The sequence below is a fragment of the Saccoglossus kowalevskii genome, chromosome 18 (genome assembly GCF_978046115.1).
Source record: "Saccoglossus kowalevskii chromosome 18, keSacKowa6.1, whole genome shotgun sequence".
In the NCBI taxonomy this organism is placed as follows: Eukaryota; Metazoa; Hemichordata; class Enteropneusta; family Harrimaniidae; genus Saccoglossus; species Saccoglossus kowalevskii.
In genome coordinates, this window is record NC_140658.1 from 1,887,130 (window position 1) to 1,906,901 (window position 19,772).

General features: G+C 31.3%; 1 protein-coding gene across 2 annotated transcripts in view; it reads right to left on the reverse strand.

Annotated features, from left to right (window-relative positions):
* Positions 1-19,772, reverse strand: part of LOC102808237 (coiled-coil and C2 domain-containing protein 1-like) — a 65,528-nt gene that overhangs the window by 22,098 nt on the left and 23,658 nt on the right. For both annotated transcript variants that reach the window (XR_014926945.1, XM_085492717.1), the window contains exons 8-17: positions 19,086-19,294; positions 17,385-17,457; positions 16,910-17,089; positions 14,844-14,971; positions 14,172-14,228; positions 13,951-14,073; positions 7,315-7,373; positions 6,253-6,369; positions 5,823-5,896; positions 4,584-4,642 (exon numbers count right to left, since the gene is read on the reverse strand). Coding sequence is in view for 1 of the 2 variants with exons in the window: in XM_085492717.1 (XP_085348843.1) it covers positions 4,584-4,642; positions 5,823-5,896; positions 6,253-6,369; positions 7,315-7,373; positions 13,951-14,073; positions 14,172-14,228; positions 14,844-14,971; positions 16,910-17,089; positions 17,385-17,457; positions 19,086-19,294 (1,079 nt within the window). In the remaining variant the exon portion in view is untranslated. The remainder of the gene's footprint in view (positions 1-4,583; positions 4,643-5,822; positions 5,897-6,252; positions 6,370-7,314; positions 7,374-13,950; positions 14,074-14,171; positions 14,229-14,843; positions 14,972-16,909; positions 17,090-17,384; positions 17,458-19,085; positions 19,295-19,772) is intronic.

Genomic DNA, 19,772 nt, shown 5'->3' on the forward strand with positions numbered 1-19,772 from the left:
TGTATTAACAGATTATATTTGATTCTTCACTTATTATAAATGAATTTGTGTATTAACAGATTATATTTGATTCTTCACTTATTATAAATGAATTTGTGTATTAACAGATTATATTTGATTCTTCACTTATTATAAATGAATTTGTGTATTAACAGATTATATTTGATTCTTCACTTATTATAAATGAATTTGTGTATTAACAGATTATATTTGATTCTTCACTTATTATAAATGAATTTGTGTATTAACAGATTATATTTGATTCTTCACTTATTATAAATGAATTTGTGTATTAACAGATTATATTTGATTCTTCACTTATTATAAATGAATTTGTGTATTAACAGATTATATTTGATTCTTCACTTATTATAAATGAATTTGTGTATTAACAGATTATATTTGATTCTTCACTTATTATAAATGAATTTGTGTATTAACAGATTATATTTGATTCTTCACTTATTATAAATGAATTTGTGTATTAACAGATTATATTTGATTCTTCACTTATTATAAATGAATTTGTGTATTAACAGATTATATTTGATTCTTCACTTATTATAAATGAATTTGTGTATTAACAGATTATATTTGATTCTTCACTTATTATAAATGAATTTGTGTATTAACAGATTATATTTGATTCTTCACTTATTATAAATGAATTTGTGTATTAACAGATTATATTTGATTCTTCACTTATTATAAATGAATTTGTGTATTAACAGATTATTTTTGATTCTTCACTTATTATAAATGAATTTGTGTATTAACAGATTATTTTTGATTCTTCACTTATTATAAATGAATTTGTGTATTAACAGATTATATTTGATTCTTCACTTATTATAAATGAATTTGTGTATTAACAGATTATATTTGATTCTTCACTTATTATAAATGAATTTGTGTATTAACAGATTATATTTGATTCTTCACTTATTATAAATGAATTTGTGTATTAACAGATTATATTTGATTCTTCACTTATTATAAATGAATTTGTGTATTAACAGATTATTTTTGATTCTTCACTTATTATAAATGAATTTGTGTATTAACAGATTATATTTGATTCTTCACTTATTATAAATGAATTTGTGTATTAACAGATTATTTTTGATTCTTCACTTATTATAAATGAATTTGTGTATTAACAGATTATATTTGATTCTTCACTTATTATAAATGAATTTGTGTATTAACAGATTATATTTTATTCTTCACTTATTATAAATGAATTTGTGTATTAACAGATTATATTTGATTCTTCACTTATTATAAATGAATTTGTGTATTAACAAGATTATATTTGATTCTTCACTTATTATAAATGAATTTGTGTATTAACAAGATTATATTTGATTCTTCACTTATTATAAATGAATTTGTGTATTAACAGATTATTTCTGATTCTTCACTTATTATAAATGAATTTGTGTATTAACAGATTATTTTTGATTCTTCACTTATTATAAATGAATTTGTGTATTAACAGATTATTTTTGATTCTTCACTTATTATAAATGAATTTGTGTATTAACAGATTATATTTGATTCTTCACTTATTATAAATGAATTTGTGCATTAACAGATTATATTTGATTCTTCACTTATTATAAATGAATTTGTGTATTAACAGATTATATTTGATTCTTCACTTATTATAAATGAATTTGTGTATTAACAGATTATTTTTGATTCTTCACTTATTATAAATGAATTTGTGTATTAACAGATTATATTTGATTCTTCACTTATTATAAATGAATTTGTGTATTAACAGATTATTTTTGATTCTTCACTTATTATAAATGAATTTGTGTATTAACAGATTATTTTTGATTCTTCACTTATTATAAATGAATTTGTGTATTAACAGATTATTTTTGATTCTTCACTTATTATAAATGAATTTGTGTATTAACAGATTATTTTTGATTCTTCACTTATTATAAATGAATTTGTGTATTAACAGATTATATTTGATTCTTCACTTATTATAAATGAATTTGTGTATTAACAGATTATATTTGATTCTTCACTTATTATAAATGAATTTGTGTATTAACAAGATTATATTTGATTCTTCACTTATTATAAATGAATTTGTGTATTAACAGATTATATTTGATTCTTCACTTATTATAAATGAATTTGTGTATTAACAGATTATATTTGATTCTTCACTTATTATAAATGAATTTGTGTATTAACAGATTATTTTTGATTCTTCACTTATTATAAATGAATTTGTGTATTAACAGATTATTTTTGATTCTTCACTTATTATAAATGAATTTGTGTATTAACAGATTATATTTGATTCTTCACTTATTATAAATGAATTTGTGTATTAACAGATTATATTTGATTCTTCACTTATTATAAATGAATTTGTGTATTAACAGATTATATTTGATTCTTCACTTATTATAAATGAATTTGTGTATTAACAGATTATTTTTGATTCTTCACTTATTATAAATGAATTTGTGTATTAACAGATTATATTTGATTCTTCACTTATTATAAATGAATTTGTGTATTAACAGATTATTTTTGATTCTTCACTTATTATAAATGAATTTGTGTATTAACAGATTATTTTTGATTCTTCACTTATTATAAATGAATTTGTGTATTAACAGATTATTTTTGATTCTTCACTTATTATAAATGAATATGTGTATTAACAGATTATTTTTGATTCTTCACTTATTATAAATGAATTTGTGTATTAACAGATTATATTTGATTCTTCACTTATTATAAATGAATTTGTGTATTAACAGATTATATTTGATTCTTCACTTATTATAAATGAATTTGTGTATTAACAAGATTATATTTGATTCTTCACTTATTATAAATGAATTTGTGTATTAACAGATTATATTTGATTCTTCACTTATTATAAATGAATTTGTGTATTAACAGATTATATTTGATTCTTCACTTATTATAAATGAATTTGTGTATTAACAGATTATATTTGATTCTTCACTTATTATAAATGAATTTGTGTATTAACAGATTTTTGATTCTTCACTTATTATAAATGAATTTGTGTATTAACAGATTATATTTGATTCTTCACTTATTATAAATGAATTTGTGTATTAACAGATTATATTTGATTCTTCACTTATTATAAATGAATTTGTGTATTAACAGATTATATTTGATTCTTCACTTATTATAAATGAATTTGTGTATTAACAGATTATATTTGATTCTTCACTTATTATAAATGAATTTGTGTATTAACAGATTATATTTGATTCTTCACTTATTATAAATGAATTTGTGTATTAACAGATTATATTTGATTCTTCACTTATTATAAATGAATTTGTGTATTAACAGATTATATTTGATTCTTCACTTATTATAAATGAATTTGTGTATTAACAGATTATATTTGATTCTTCACTTATTATAAATGAATTTGTGTATTAACAGATTATATTTGATTCTTCACTTATTATAAATGAATTTGTGTATTAACAGATTATATTTGAGTCTTCACTTATTATAAATGAATTTGTGTATTAACAGATTATATTTGATTCTTCACTTATTATAAATGAATTTGTGTATTAACAGATTATATTTGATTCTTCACTTATTATAAATGAATTTGTGTATTAACAGATTATTTTTGATTCTTCACTTATTATAAATGAATTTGTGTATTAACAGATTATATTTGATTCTTCACTTATTATAAATGAATTTGTGTATTAACAGATTATTTTTGATTCTTCACTTATTATAAATGAATTTGTGTATTAACAGATTATATTTGATTCTTCACTTATTATAAATGAATTTGTGTATTAACAGATTATATTTGATTCTTCACTTATTATAAATGAATTTGTGTATTAACAGATTATATTTGATTCTTCACTTATTATAAATGAATTTGTGTATTAACAGATTATATTTGATTCTTCACTTATTATAAATGAATTTGTGTATTAACAGATTATATTTGATTCTTCACTTATTATAAATGAATTTGTGTATTAACAGATTATATTTGATTCTTCACTTATTATAAATGAATTTGTGTATTAACAGATTATTTTTGATTCTTCACTTATTATAAATGAATTTGTGTATTAACAGATTATATTTGATTCTTCACTTATTATAAATGAATTTGTGTATTAACAGATTATATTTGATTCTTCACTTATTATAAATGAATTTGTGTATTAACAGATTATATTTGATTCTTCACTTATTATAAATGAATTTGTGTATTAACAGATTATATTTGATTCTTCACTTATTATAAATGAATTTGTGTATTAACAGATTATATTTGATTCTTCACTTATTATAAATGAATTTGTGTATTAACAGATTATTTTTGATTCTTCACTTATTATAAATGAATTTGTGTATTAACAGATTATTTTTGATTCTTCACTTATTATAAATGAATTTGTGTATTAACAGATTATTTTTGATTCTTCACTTATTATAAATGAAGCATTCATAAATTTTATTATTAAAACTTTATACAACACTTGTATTCCGTGTGGCATTCATGTATTAATACTCACATCTTTAGGATACTGTAAATCATATTTCACAAAAGTATCTAAATCTTTTGCTGACATTCCTGTAATATAATAATATAAAATTAACAATTTAAAGTACTGTACTTCCCTGAGCATAAGCCCCTCCCCGAGTATAAGCCCACCCTCTGTTTTTAGACATTTAACAGGTTGAGGGCATCCCAGAGTATAGGCCCAGGGTGTTTTTACCGGGCGTCAACGACATTTATTACAAATATGCAAGTAAAAAGTGTATTTCATTGCATAATAATCATGATTGGTACGGTAATTTGGTTCCTGCTTTTACGAGAAAACTCGCATAGTTTGAACCTTTTCTATTCTGTTATTTACTCAGGATGAATCCCGATGTTGCAGTACTGAAGCAGTCCATATTTCTTTTGAGTAGTAGCTTTAAAAACGCCAAAAATGTGATCGTCAAGTTGTGAAACCTGATCATTGAACGTCGTTTTACTTTTCCGAATAATCTTGTCCATTGAGACTATTGTGAATGGGATGTGAACGAGCAAACTATTCTTCGACATGACTTGTTGGCTACCGTGACAAGTTTAAATACTTCCTCCACCCTCAGTTTACCTTTCGAAAATCAACAGCTTTAGGGAAAAAATCACAGTTTTTTGTTGAAATCAGATCGCATTTTAACATCGCGGTAATTCACTTCCGCATTGCGTTGAAAAAATTACTTCATCAATAATCGGGAAACTTAATGATGTCGACACAGCATTTTGATTGGTTAACAAAAGACGTGACCTGTTAGGTCAAAGGAAGTAGTTCAAGTCAAAGATATTAACGATAAAGTTTTGCCTTTGACTGTTTTCCCACAGACCCTACCCATTTTTGCACCGTAAATTCAGACGGTATGTAAACTGTATTGTAATAAAACGTGTGTATTTTTATGAACATGTTTGTTTCTTCATTTTAAAAAGTGTCGTGGAAACCAAAAAGATGTAATATTTCTCCGAGACTGGCGCTGTGAACGAAAAATGTAATTTGGATGATTTTTCGTGGTTGGGGAGATGGTCACAGTTTTAAACCCCCCAAAAAATTATCTTTTCTGAGGTGGTCCTCGAGTATAAGCCAACCCCCTAATTTTCCCGATTTTACATGTTCAGGCCCCTGGGAAGTACGGTATATGATCACATGGTTCAAATGCAAATGGTAACAATGTGATATATGAATATTAGGAGGCTACATTGAAGTAATTATATAAGTTATATGTGATCTTACCTGATGGTATAGAATAATTTATTCCTCTGACAATAACAAGTTCTATTTCATTGTCATTTATGTCTGTATTACATCTGAAATAGAAGATGTCAGATCCAGTCATGTCAAATCATTGTATTATATTATATGAAAGCAATAACAATTCTAGTGTGCAGTACAGACTGTTCTATTCTGCTATTGTACTGAATCATATATCATAACATATATCATATCTTATCATATCATATCTTATTGTATCATACTGTATTGTATTATATCTTATATCATTTATCTACACTGTATCATACGTTATCATATCATATTATTAATTTAATGTATCACATTGTATTCTGTATCATTATCAAATCATTTCAATTTTTTTAATTTGTTATTTATACTACATTAGTATTGAGATTTTATTATATTTAATGTGAAATATTCCAATACTTACTTGACCATACTGAACACTTTTTGCTCATAATGAAACCTTGGTACAGGATCACCATGTGCATAGGCATTTTTAACAGTGTCTAAATCTAGACGACAGTTGTCAGCCATTTTATCAAACCTGCATAAAATATACAGAAATATGAAGCACATCAATCAAAGCTACAGGGGATACATACAAGCAATGCACATTACAATTAAAGAACTGAAAATATCATTAGAAAATTAACAATATGTATAGTATCAAAGCAATCAGATTTTCTGATTTTAACAAGAATTCAAAAATATCACTTTTCACTTTCTACCAAAAATGACAAAAATATTCATCAAAAATTAGAGAATTAAAGATATCATCACAAATTGGAGAGAGGTCCACATTTAGTACCAATATATGTAATATCAAAACAATCGGATTTGTGGTTTTTAACAAAAAGTCGAAAATATCACTTTTTACCAAAAATGACAAAAATATTCACCAAAATTAGAGAATTGAAGATATCACCATGAAATGAACAAACCTAAGAGAGGTCTACCCAAGGTACATATACACCAAGTATCAAAGCATTCAGACTTGTAGTTTTCAAGAAGAAGTCGAAAAAGTAAAACATTGACACGGGGAACAGACAACGACGACGGACAATCACTCATATGATAAGTTCCGCTTGACAAAGTTGGCAGCGGAGCTAAAAAGTCGGCCAAATGAATAAATTATAATCTATTACTCAAACTTACCAAATATTGATGCAATATTTTTAAACAATTTGTGCAATTATTTGTTAATCCAGAATTGCACCAAACAATTGGGTTTTAATAAGCTTCTCAATACAAATAGGTGGTGTATACGTTACTAAGAAAACCATATCAAACACAAGATGATTCTAGGATCAAACAAATTTAAAAGCAATATAGTCTATATTTGATACTTGAGTTTAAAATAAATTTATTGGAAAAGTTATGTTTATTTAAAATGGTGTTATTCATTTAAATAAGCTTTAAATATATTTAAATATTTGCCACATAGAAACATGCAACTCTGGAAATGTTAGAAAACCTGATTGGTACTTACTGTTTAGCTGATGGGATGTCTCCTAATCGAGTGAAATACTGGGAATTACTGTTACATGTCTGAAAGAAAATGATTACATGAAATGATACATCACTATATGTCAGACTTCTCCGATATCAAAGGAATCTGGTGCAGCAAAGTGTGAAAATAGATTGCAAAGTACCCGGTAGTGAAAAAGTAGTGCAAAATGCGAATCTAAGGGGCAAAGTTGTGGAAAAGTGGTGCAAAGTGTTAAAATAGAGTGCAGAATAGTGGTGCAAAGTGCGAAACTATAGTGCAAAGCAGTGGAATAGTGGTGCAAAGTGCGAAACTATAGTGCAAAGCAGTGGAATATTGGTGCAAAGTGCGTAACTATAGTGCAAAGTAGTGGAATATTGGTGCAAAGTGTGAAAATAAAGTGCAAGGTATTGGAAAAGTAGTACAAAATGTGAAAATAGAGTGCAAGGTAGTGAAAAAGTAGTACAAAATGTGAAAATAGAGTGCAAGGTAGTGAAAAAGTAGTACAAAATGTGAAAATAGAGTGCAAGGTAGTGAAAAAGTAGTACAAAATGTGAAAATAGAGTGCAAGGTAGTGAAAAAGTAGTACAAAATGTGAAAATAGAGTGCAAGGTAGTGGAAAAGTAGTACAAAATGTGAAAATAGAGTGCAAGGTAGTGGAAAAGTAGTACAAAATGTGAAAATAGAGTGCAAGGTAGTGAAAAAGTAGTACAAAATGTGAAAATAGAGTGCAAGGTAGTGGAAAAGTAGTACAAAATGTGAAAATAGAGTGCAAGGTAGTGGAAAAGTGGGGAAAAATGCGAATCTAAGGTGCAAAGTTGTGTAAAAGTGGTGAAAAGTGTGAAACTAGAGTGCATAGTTGTGTAAAAGTGGTGCAAAATGCGAATCTATGGTGCAAAGTTGTGTAAAAGTGGTGCAAAGTGTGAAACTAGAGAGCAGACTAGAAAAGCAAACTATTTCCATCGTCATATTCAGCAAATAAGTGCCTCACAGGTCATATTTGAACTATACATTCTAAAGTTAATACACATATCATAAACTGAACAATAATAATGATGTTAAACAGAGTGCTACAATATCAAGGTATTTTGATTGAAATTTATTTAATTATTATTCAAACAAATGTTGATTCTGAACAAATCATCATTCTTAGTAATGATAATATTCTTCAATAAATAAATAAAATAAATTTACATTAAACATTATCTCAGCTCAGGAATTAAATAAGCTCCCTCACTATGGCAACACTGCCAATAATGACATACCGTATTACCCCGGGCACGCGCCCAGGAACGTACAAAATCGGGAAAAATTGGGGGTGGGCGCTTACCCGAGGATCACCCCAAAAAAGATTTTAAAAAGTTGTTTTTGTGATCGTATGATAAGGTCAAATAAAGGAAAGCTTTCGCACACTTTGTACACATACTTATTTCTTATGCGAGGTTTCAATAAACGTGAGCACTCGGTCAAGAACTGTGGGAACACTAAGACACAGGGTCGAATTTCAAAAATAAAACTTGTTTTATGTCAGCGAATGAAGTTGTATTACTCACTGAAATTGGCTACAAAGTATGGTAAGTATTGTAGTCAATGCACGATTACTTTTTTGGTAACCGTGATCAGTGCAAGTCGAAACGGCTGGGAAAAACTACCGCTTGTAATCCAAGAAGGCGATGACCTCATTAGCATAATTTTGTTCACGTACGATACATCACATCGTAATTACTGAAGAATAGCAGACAGGGTTATGAAACAAAAAATACTTTTATTACTGATGTGAAATGTTTACAAACTATTGTGAATACATAAACATATCCAAATAGCGATACATAAAAAACAGACTGAAAATAAACTCTGGTCGACCTCATTAACATGATTTATTCACGCACCCAAACACATGACAAAATTATGATGCAACAAGTTCCCATCGTCGGCATGCCTCTTTATGGTTATCGTAATGGACTTGAGGTCGGCAAAATGTTTTTTTCTTCAACGACAGAAAAATAATCAACATGACCGTAATGCCATAGCTGTGATGAAGGATGGAAAAAAAGTAGCAAGTTTACGACGTGATGTCTCAAAAGTGCTAGCTCCCGTTCACAGTCAGCTGGCATCGGTGACGCTGGGTGTATATGATATAGGGAAGTTGTGCAACCAAATTTGCCGAGTTCGAAGTTTTTCACTGATAAAAAAATAACTAAGGCAAAAACTCACCGTTTTTCAGCATTTTTGTAATAAAGACATTATTCTCTATCAATAATCCGCCCAAAATAGAAACATTTCCACTAATTCTTGTGTTTTTTCGACGTTTTTTTGAAAAACCTGCGATTAGGCTGTGGAAGTAGAACATTCCGGAGGGGGTGAAACGGAAGAGCCAAACTTAACGCGGGAAAATAAAATGCGTATTTTGACCTCTACGTGGCCAACCAATGGCTGGACACGGATACGTTTTTGGTCGTTGCCAAAGAGCCCCGCGTCCATCGCCTGGCGATGCTCTTCCAATGAGTTTTTATGTAAAAACACAAACGAAACTGCCCTTTTCAGGGCTACCACACATTCCAAAAAGAGAACTACCGTAACAAACACACTATTTAAATAAATCAAGCGCGTTCATTTTTGACAAATAAAACTTTATTGTTGACCCCGTACTTGGCTAAAAATCACCCTGGGCGTTTAACTGAGGATGTCCCCAACATGTAACTTTTGTGAAAACAGGGGGGTGGGCGCTTGCCCAGGGAGGGGCGCTTGCCCGGGGTAATACGGTATAATATATGAGAAGTCTAAACTTTCTCCAAATAAAATCTGCAAAAATATTCTGCAGGAGTCCAATAGGATTTTGAATTATTGTCCTTAAAGGGGAACCACTCAATCCCATGGATTGCACCAAGTGCTCATGGGTAATTAACTCCGGCTCTGTCAACTGAGTAAATGAACGCTTATCTTTCTCCCTGTCCTGCTAATCAAAACAACAACTGATATAAACATCCTTTGAACTGATTACAATTTGCTTGTTTAAATATAACAATTGAATTTCAAACCAAGTACACGTTAGTCTGTTCGGTCATTTGCGTCAAACACAGAGCTACATGTATATGCCATGATTTGAAACATTGCGCGCTCCGCAATATATACATCAACGGGCAAATATGACACGGAACTAATAAACTAATTCAAGTTGATGATGGCCCACAAGATTGTTGCTAAACGGTGGCGAAGACTAGTCAGTTTGCGTTGCGTCGGTCTATTGACGGTACTGATCTCGTATAAAGTAAAACTGAGAACGAACCTTCCCATGCATATTCCGTATGTATACTACTCCTCCTGACTGCTAATAAAAGTGGGAAAATACCTCTGGTCAAGGTCTTCTGTTTTCATAATTCCGTCGCAAATCAGTAAACAAAACGTGAATTTACTATTGGCCTCAAATTTCCATATACATGTAATATCCACAAATTGGTAGTGACGAAAAAGTTTACTGTATATTATAAGTATAGAAGTTATTACACGGAAATTCCGCGTGAAAAATAACAAAATCATTAGTAATAAAAAGGCACCGCAACATCACAGGCTTATCTTGTAACCTGCTGATGACACTCGTCTGGAAAATCAAAATGTACAGTTTTGTGCAAGGGTGGTACCGGCTTGTATCTCGTGTAAGATTTGTGTTCTTGTTGTCTGGCGAGTGGGGTCTTACAGTCAAAACCAAATGAGCGTTGAGAAAAAGAAGAGCGTTCTGTCAAAACAATATTACCGAAGACTCAATTTTAACGCCCAATCTACAGCATTGTAATTATTACAAAATTGATGTTGTTTCAATGTATGGCGCAACTACTACTACTGGTTAAGCTAGTCAAAACTAATGGACACTTCTTGTTGAGTCATTTGCAAACTTGTTCTGATAGAAAGCTTTTATCGATTGTGCACATAAGTTGAAAAACCTTCATTAACTTTCTTTACAGACCGCTTGATTGTACTACTGGCCAGTACTGATGTCAGTGAATTTCATGCAGGCTTACGAAACACAGGGCCTATTGTTTCCTGGCAAGTAAAAACAACTAAAATGAAATTGAATTTTAAAAACAAATCGTACAGATCTTATTTTTTTGGGCTCTGGATTGTGTTATTTTATTATCATTGTACATTGTTACATATTATATTACAAGAAACGATATTACATGTATAACTTATTTAATTGCATTGTAATTTTAGGTACATGTAGCATATACATGTTACATGTAGTTAGTTGAGTTACGAGTCTGGCCCAAACTCCCTCTCTCCACTGACTGGTCTTTGGTTTCAAACATCACTTTCCCGATCGTCTTCTCGGTGATGTGGGTCAGGAGTGAGTGTTGCTTTGACTTGGGTTTTGTGTTTCACATTCCAACTAGACATTTCGCGTGTTTTTAATTTCGCGCTTTTGGACTCACCGCAAAATTAAAACCATGCGAATAATTTCTACTTCTACAGTTATTGCAATAGATATCCAAGATCCCGTAACCTAATGTTATTGACATTGTTTACTGTCTTGCATTGTCATGTCCGAGTGTTACCGATGGTTAAACCATAGACACTTGAGAAGAGTCTTTGGTTAGACCATAGGTAAACTACGTAACGATAATGCTGTTTGTAAACCAACAAGCTTTGTAGATTGAATAAACATCTAGGAGATTTACATTTTCGTTTACTCAAACTGTGATTGACAAGCACTTTGCATACATTAGCCGCCATTTTAAACTCATGATTTTTACTTGTCGCGGCACGTTTCGACCGAAAACAACAACATTTATACATCAAAAGCCCAACCAGATGAGTGTAATCGCTCGCGTACATATTCATGCCCCCGTAGATATGTATTTGGAACCACAGCTTGATCCCCAAACATCGTAAATGGCACATTTCACGAAGCTCCCGCCACGATGTGAGCAGCTTGGTTCGGATTAGCATACTAATTACAGTGGCCATCTTGCCCCTTATTTATAGTATCGGTTCCCCTTTAAGGAATATTATGTCCTACAGAACTTTTAATAAAATTCCTACGGAAATCTTGAACAAGTCCTATGGAACTTAGATTGGAATTCCTATAGGAATCCTATAGGATTAATAACAAGCAGCCTATCGGCTGAGATAGCTCCGCTGTTAGAAATGCACATTTCAATTAAAGAACTGAAGACATCATCAGAAAATGAACAATATGTATAGTATCAAAGCAGTCGGACTTACAGTTTTTAACAAGAAGTCGAAAATATCACTTTCTACCAAAAATGACCAAAATATTCACCAAAATTAGAGAATTGAAGATATCATCACGAAATGAACAAATCTGAGAAAGGTCTACATGTAGTATCTATATATGTAATATCAAAGCAATTGAACTTTTGGTTTTTAACAAGAAGTCGAAAATATCACTTTTTACCAAATATGACAAAAATATTCACCAAAATTATAGAATCCAAGATATCATCACGAAATGAACAAATCTGAGAAAGGTCTACATGTAGTATCTAAATATGTAATATCAAAGCAATTGAACTATTGGTTTTTAACAAGAAGTCGAAAATATCACTTTTTACCAAAAATGACAAAAATATTCACGAAAATTAGAGAATTGAAGACATCATCACAAAACGAACAAATCTGAGAGAGGTCCACATGTAGTACCTATATATGTAATATCAAAGCAATCGGACTTGTGGTTTTTAACAAGAAGTCGAAAATATCACTTTTTACCAAAAATTACAAAAATATTCACCAAAATTAGAGAATTAAAGATATCATTACAAAATGAACAATTCTGAGAGAGGTCGACATGTAGTACCTATATATGTAATATCAAAGCAATTGCACTTGCGGTTTTTAACAAGAAGTTGAAAATATCACTTTTTACCAAAAATGACAAAAATATTCACCGAAATTAGAGAATTAAAGATATCATTACAAAATGAACAAATCTGAGAGAGGTCCACATGTAGTACCTATATATGTAATATCAACGCAATTGCACTTGCGGTTTTTAACAAGAAGTCGAAAATATCACTTTTTACCAAAAATGACAAAAATATTCACCAAAATTAGAGAATTAAAGATATCATTACAAAATGAACAAATCTGAGAGAGGTCCACATGTAGTACCTATATATGTAATATCAAAGCAATTGCACTTGCGGTTTTTAACAAGAAGTTGAAAATATCACTTTTTACCAAAAATGACAAAAATATTCACCAAAATTAGAGAATTGAAGATATCAACATGAAATGAACAAACCTAAGAGAGGTCTACCCAAGGTACATATACACCAAGTATCAAAGCATTCAGGCTTGTAGTTTTCAAGAAGAAGTCGAAAAAGTAAAACATTGACACGGACGACGACGACGGACGACGACGATGACGGACGACGACGGACAATCACTCATATGATAAGCTCCGCTCGACAAAGTCGACAGCGGAGCTAAAAAGGAATTCTACTTGGGATCCTATAGGATTCTTTTCAAATGCTTACAAAATTTCTACACAAGGCAAGTTAGGAAAATATAAAATCCTATTATTAAAGAAATCCTACAGTAAGAGATTAGATGACTAAGATATCCCGTATATATCCATTGTACCCTTAGATAAGTATAGAACAAATTATTTGGAATTACCTCAATTTGTTTTTTTAGAGTATCTTCTAGTTTTTTATACATTACATCTCTATCACCAGTTGGTTGATGTCCACTTGCTTCACTGTACATGAAATCAGTATCAGCACCAGGTGGAGCAGGAATCTACAAAACATGGTAATGTTATTAATCATACTCAGCTATTGTTATCATCAAAACCCAAAAATTTATATTTAAACTTCAGAAATTAGATTTAAACTTACACTTTTTAAATTGACTGGTAGTCCACTTTGAGAAGCCATTATCATTTGATCAAATCCCTAGAAGTAAAAAATAATGAATAACATACATAATAAAATAAATCTATAAAAATATCTGAGCCAGTCATACCAAATTTGAACTGCAAATGAGACTATATGTTGTTTGACAATATTTCCTAGTTTTGGATAGATTGAACTAAAATTACTTGGTCAAATGAAAGTGTTAACGATGACCCCGATGGCGACAATGACAGACATGGTAACACAGCCTCTTCATTATCATTATAGGTAAATATGTTTCAAAATATAATAAATTGAATTAGAATTGCACTTCCTTATTGCTAATGTTCATCAAAGAATGTTTTTTGTAAGTTTGCAAGATGGTCCTGTTACTGCATATATAGCTGATGGTTTTACTGTACAAGCTAACTGTCTGTTGAAGCATTCTACGTTTATTTTAATTAGTATTGCATTATCCATTTTTTATGGATAATAATTTGTATTTATTATTATGAAAAAAATTTACACAGCACAAAGTTTGCATTTGACATTTAATGAACAGCACCAGTTACCCGGTAAAGATCAAATATGTTTCCGACAGTTTTAATAATTGTAGGCTGCTAAGATGATAGTAAACAATCTATAAAAGTATTTACTAATTGCTATCTATATTACCTTAGATTGTTTTAGAAGTCTTTTAGCTTCATCAATATCACCTCTATTCTTGGCTTGCAATGCGGCTGTTTTGAACTGCCTTTGTCTTGATTGCAGCAGATCAAGTTGTTGTTTATTCAAATTACTCACTATGTAATGTAAAAAAAAAAATTTTGAAAAAAAAGAATCTAGCAGCAAAACTTGAAATTAAAATTTGAAAGTTGTCTATTGTTTGTAGTCATAATTGTTCCTAGAACATGTTACAAGTGAACACAGAACAAAGTTGATGATGAAAAAAATGAATTGCTCAGCATACAGGGAACATAGACTGACATAGGCTGCCTTAACTTAACCATGTATGTGCAGCCAACATACGTCACCAACCATAGCTTAATTCATTAAGGCCAGACTTAATATCAAATCTTTCTTTCTGTGTTAAAGGAGTTTAAAAGTTTGTATTTGTTATTTTATTTTATTTTGTTTTGTATGACCATTTTTATCTTCTAACTATTAAAATGAATTATGATGAGTTAATAAATATTATTAAACTGTCATCGTAACGCCGTAAGTTACAGCGAGTCATAAGTTCCAGGTGCAATAAGTTACAGCGTGCCGTATTTACAGTGGGCCATCACAGTCACTCTACTAGGACGGTTAGGAAGCGCTGCGTCGTTCTATTGTAACTACCCTTGTCTCGATAAACATTGAAACAAAAGCGGTATTAACGAGCTAAGAAGTCATTAGCATAAAATGGGCGACGGAAAACACACGATAAATCGTGAGACAGTGCGAGAGTTGCGTCATTTTTCCCCCACAAAGCATTGCAATACCCTTTCACCGAAAGAGCAGTCTCAAATGCGGAAATAAACACGCTTTGTATATACATGTTCCCCCCCCCCCCCCGAGAAAATCTTGCTGTCTTGTATGGCATTCTGAAATTACTAATAGTTAATAGAATACTACATTAGTATATCACCCAAAAATTCCCACACAAAAATTAACATCCGGGTATTTTACCCTGTCTTGACTGAATCAAAAAGCAGTGCGGACATGCTGAAATAAACCGTTCATAAGATTGTCAAAAAGCAAAGTCATAAAAAAAAATATTCAAACGAAACTAAATATGACTAGTAGCACCAATACAGCTGAACGATATTTGTATCAGTCGTCAAATAAAGGGAATGGAGGGATATGAAAACACAACAATCAAAAATCTCTTTTGTTCAATTACTTCCATTGAAAACCATGCAATAAAGCAACATGGCGACCACCTCCATAGATGACGAAAACATGCAGAATTTCGCCATAAAGTGACTATAAGAACACACAAAAATTACGAGAATGAACAAAGGAATATTGTAAAGGTTTGCAGACATCAATGTTTTTAGCGATAAAATTGTTTCTAAACTGAGCGAGGGGTTTATTTTACGGACCGAAAGACTGTTAAAGATCGAGACAAAGAGACTGTCAATAAAACAATGTTTTTCTCGAGTAAAGCATCTTCAAGATTGCAAAAGAACGCTCATCTGTAAAATACAATATCACCCCTAGTCATAGTTAAGTTGAGATTGTAGTTTGATGTAAAAATAAAGCACAATTTCAAAAATTCACGGTCGTCTCGAGCAACATCGAACGCATAAATGGAGAAAAATAGCGCCCTCTGATGACAATTACGTCATAGTTTTGAGACCAGCGTAGGTTCTTAGAAGCTGCTCGTTCACACCTTTCAACAATAGCGCTTCCTAACCGTCCTAGTAGAGTGACTGTGGTGCCATATAAGGATTGCAATGATTACATGTGTAAGCGTCCTCTAATAATAAAAACAAACATGGCTGATTCAGTTCTAAACTTTTTGAGTTACGGCATTCCCATGATGTATCCTTGGAAGGAAAAGCTGTATAATAATAAGGTTAGTATGGGGATACCTCAAACTATGCACTCAGATAGTACGTCGTCGTATCTACCTCCGCTACGTGTCGGTCGATACTTCCACTGTACTGTCTTTGTGCATACTATCCTCGTAATAATCTCATATTATTATAATGCACGTATCAGTATTTTAGACAAGAAAATGAGATTAACTATACCTTTTTTTGGTGGTGATGCTTGTCTTGTAGGTGCTGCCTTCATTATTATGTTATCCATTGGGGGTGATGTAGCCACTGCTGGTACAGCAGCACTGGCACTGGGAGTAGCACTGGGACCAGCAACAGGTAGACTGGCTGCAGCCTGGTTAGCTTCACTTGTACCAGGTATAGGTGGAAACCCTGGCAACACAAAGGAATGAATCATATATAAGTATGATTAATTATTCTGTCTGTGGAACATGATTACAGAATTCATAATTTCAGAATTGTTGTCTTAATAATTAATGAAATATGCAAAATTGTTGACATCCTAATATTGAAAAATAATACAATAAATACAAACAAATTCTGCATATTTTCATTTGTTAGTAGACGTCAATTTTTGCATATTAATGAGGTAGCAAAGTGAATGAATACAGCACCCTCTAGTGGCAGGTTATGCACATGTTTCAACTTGTTGGATTAATACACATACCTGGAGGGCACGGAAGTTCTTCATAATTTACTGGTTTTCCTAGTTTTTCTTTTTTGATAGCATCTTCAAATTGCTGAAACAAAGACGTTTGTCAGGTTTATGTGAAACAGTGTGCTTTGTAAAGATATCAATCTTTCTACACGTAGACCAAAATTGTTCTGACCAATCACCATGGAACTTTTTGGAAACAGAAAGGTCTGATAATAATAAAGTGATCATGATTACTGGAAAATGATTCTATTTAAAGGAACAAGCAGCAATGACTTCAGAAAACAACTCGAAAAATCTCTATCCATTTTTTTTTTACAATCACTTTGGGTTTTTTTTGGATCATTTTAACCACCTTTGGATGGCTAAAACTTTGGGCAATCAAACATAAAAATGAGTCTTAAATTTTACTTATAAAGACATCTTATCCAATCTATTATTTTTTACATGAACTTATACCCTAAACAATGTTTAAATGAACATATGAACCAAATAAATCGTTGGATGCAATAAACGGTATGACTTAACTGGAACAAGTCATTGAAAATGACACAGTCCCCGTTAAGTTCTCTTTGTGCTCGTCATATTAAAGCGGAGGGGTTGTCGCGAGCGTGTCCTTGAAACTTGAGTTTCAAGTGGCGTATACAACAGATTGTTTATTTACATCAAAACACGTGTTTCGTGTCATAGTAATATGGCCAAAATAAAAACAGCCGTTATTCAGCCATCTTTGATCTGATTATGAAACACATTGATATGTATGATGTATGTGCCAAATACGAATGAAAATGGTACATAAATTATGGAAATATAGTAGTAAGGCCAAAAAGTCAGATGGCTGTCAATCGGCCATCCTTGACCAGATTTTGAAACAAATTGTCATGGACATGCATCCTAACCTGTATAAAGTACATGTATGTGCCAAATTTGAATGAAAACTGACAGAGCACGTCCAAGATACCGCATAAAAAAACAAAAACAAGATGCCTGCCAGTCGACCATCTTTGATCCAATTGCAAAATAAATCGTCATGGACATGTATCCTAACATGTATAATCTACATGTATGTACCAAGTTTGAATGACAACTGACAAAGCATGTCCAAAATACAACATTTTCAAAAAACAAGATGGCTGCCAGTCGGCCATTTTGAATCGAATCGCTAAACCACTGCATGTGCATATGTCCCACATAAGGTACTAGGCACATGCAAAGAATGAACGGAATCGGTCTAAGGGATTCTGAGATAAGACTCCGGACGGACGGACGCACGGACGCACGAAGACCGAATTATAAGTCTCCGTTTTCGGACTTCTTCCAGTGCAAGCTTTTTTGTGCTATTGTGAAGCCAAAAAACAAAATGTGCCAATCCCAAATTTTACACTACTGAGTGAACAGCCAACCACCAAACCCAAACTTGTAATCTCTGATACTGGATGGACATGACAACCATTGAGCTACACATCATACTGATCAAATTTGACATTTTGAAATCCTACCTAATTTTAGATTTTCTAGGCCTGTATCTTAAATTGTTAATGTGAAATTTATGATATTTATGATGTTTTAGCTTAGCTACACTTTTCTTTTTCTTGTTTGTGTTTTCATGCATTGTATTCTTTCTCATCCATTGCAATGCAGTGAATAACAAGAATACATTACACAGTGTAAATAGTTTATGAATTATCCATCCATGTCATTACAGTCAAATACCTTAACTATTCTCCCCATTCTTCTGGCTTTACTAGAATTGTCTTCTTTTTTAGCACTTTCAACTCCAGCTTTGTATTTGTCAAGCCTTTGTTGTAACGCTTCTAAAGGGGTCTTTGGTGGCGAAGGAACACCAAGTGACTGAGGAGGTGAATCGTCCATTTCATATGATTCCATTTGTTGACTTGGAGGAGGGATTTCTGGCTGAGTACCTATCATCAACAAACAACAAATCAGCAGTAAAGATTCTCATTATTCAGCTCTACATCATCTATCCTTTCTTTTTGAATCATTACTTATATATTTAATACAGATACAATATTTGTAACACACACATTTACATAAATGTACATGTTTACTTTGACGTAATTTTAGTGTTCACGCTACAGTATGGGCTAGGTTTTAAGCAGAGTAAGACATACCTCACATGTTTGCCTTTGGCTAGACCCAATTACATCCACGCACTGAGAGGGCTATTCCCTAGCACAGACTAAGGAGCGCCATCAGTCAATGACCTTTGTTAAGCCGCTGTTTACGAATGCAAAATTTCTGCTGCTGACATGTTTCAATCAAATTTCAAAGCGATGGGCACAGAAACGCAGAGAAGACAGACGGACCCAACTTATTTGGATGCACAGAAAAAGTATACAACAGCATAACGGAATGCAGAGTTTTATAAATGCATGTTGT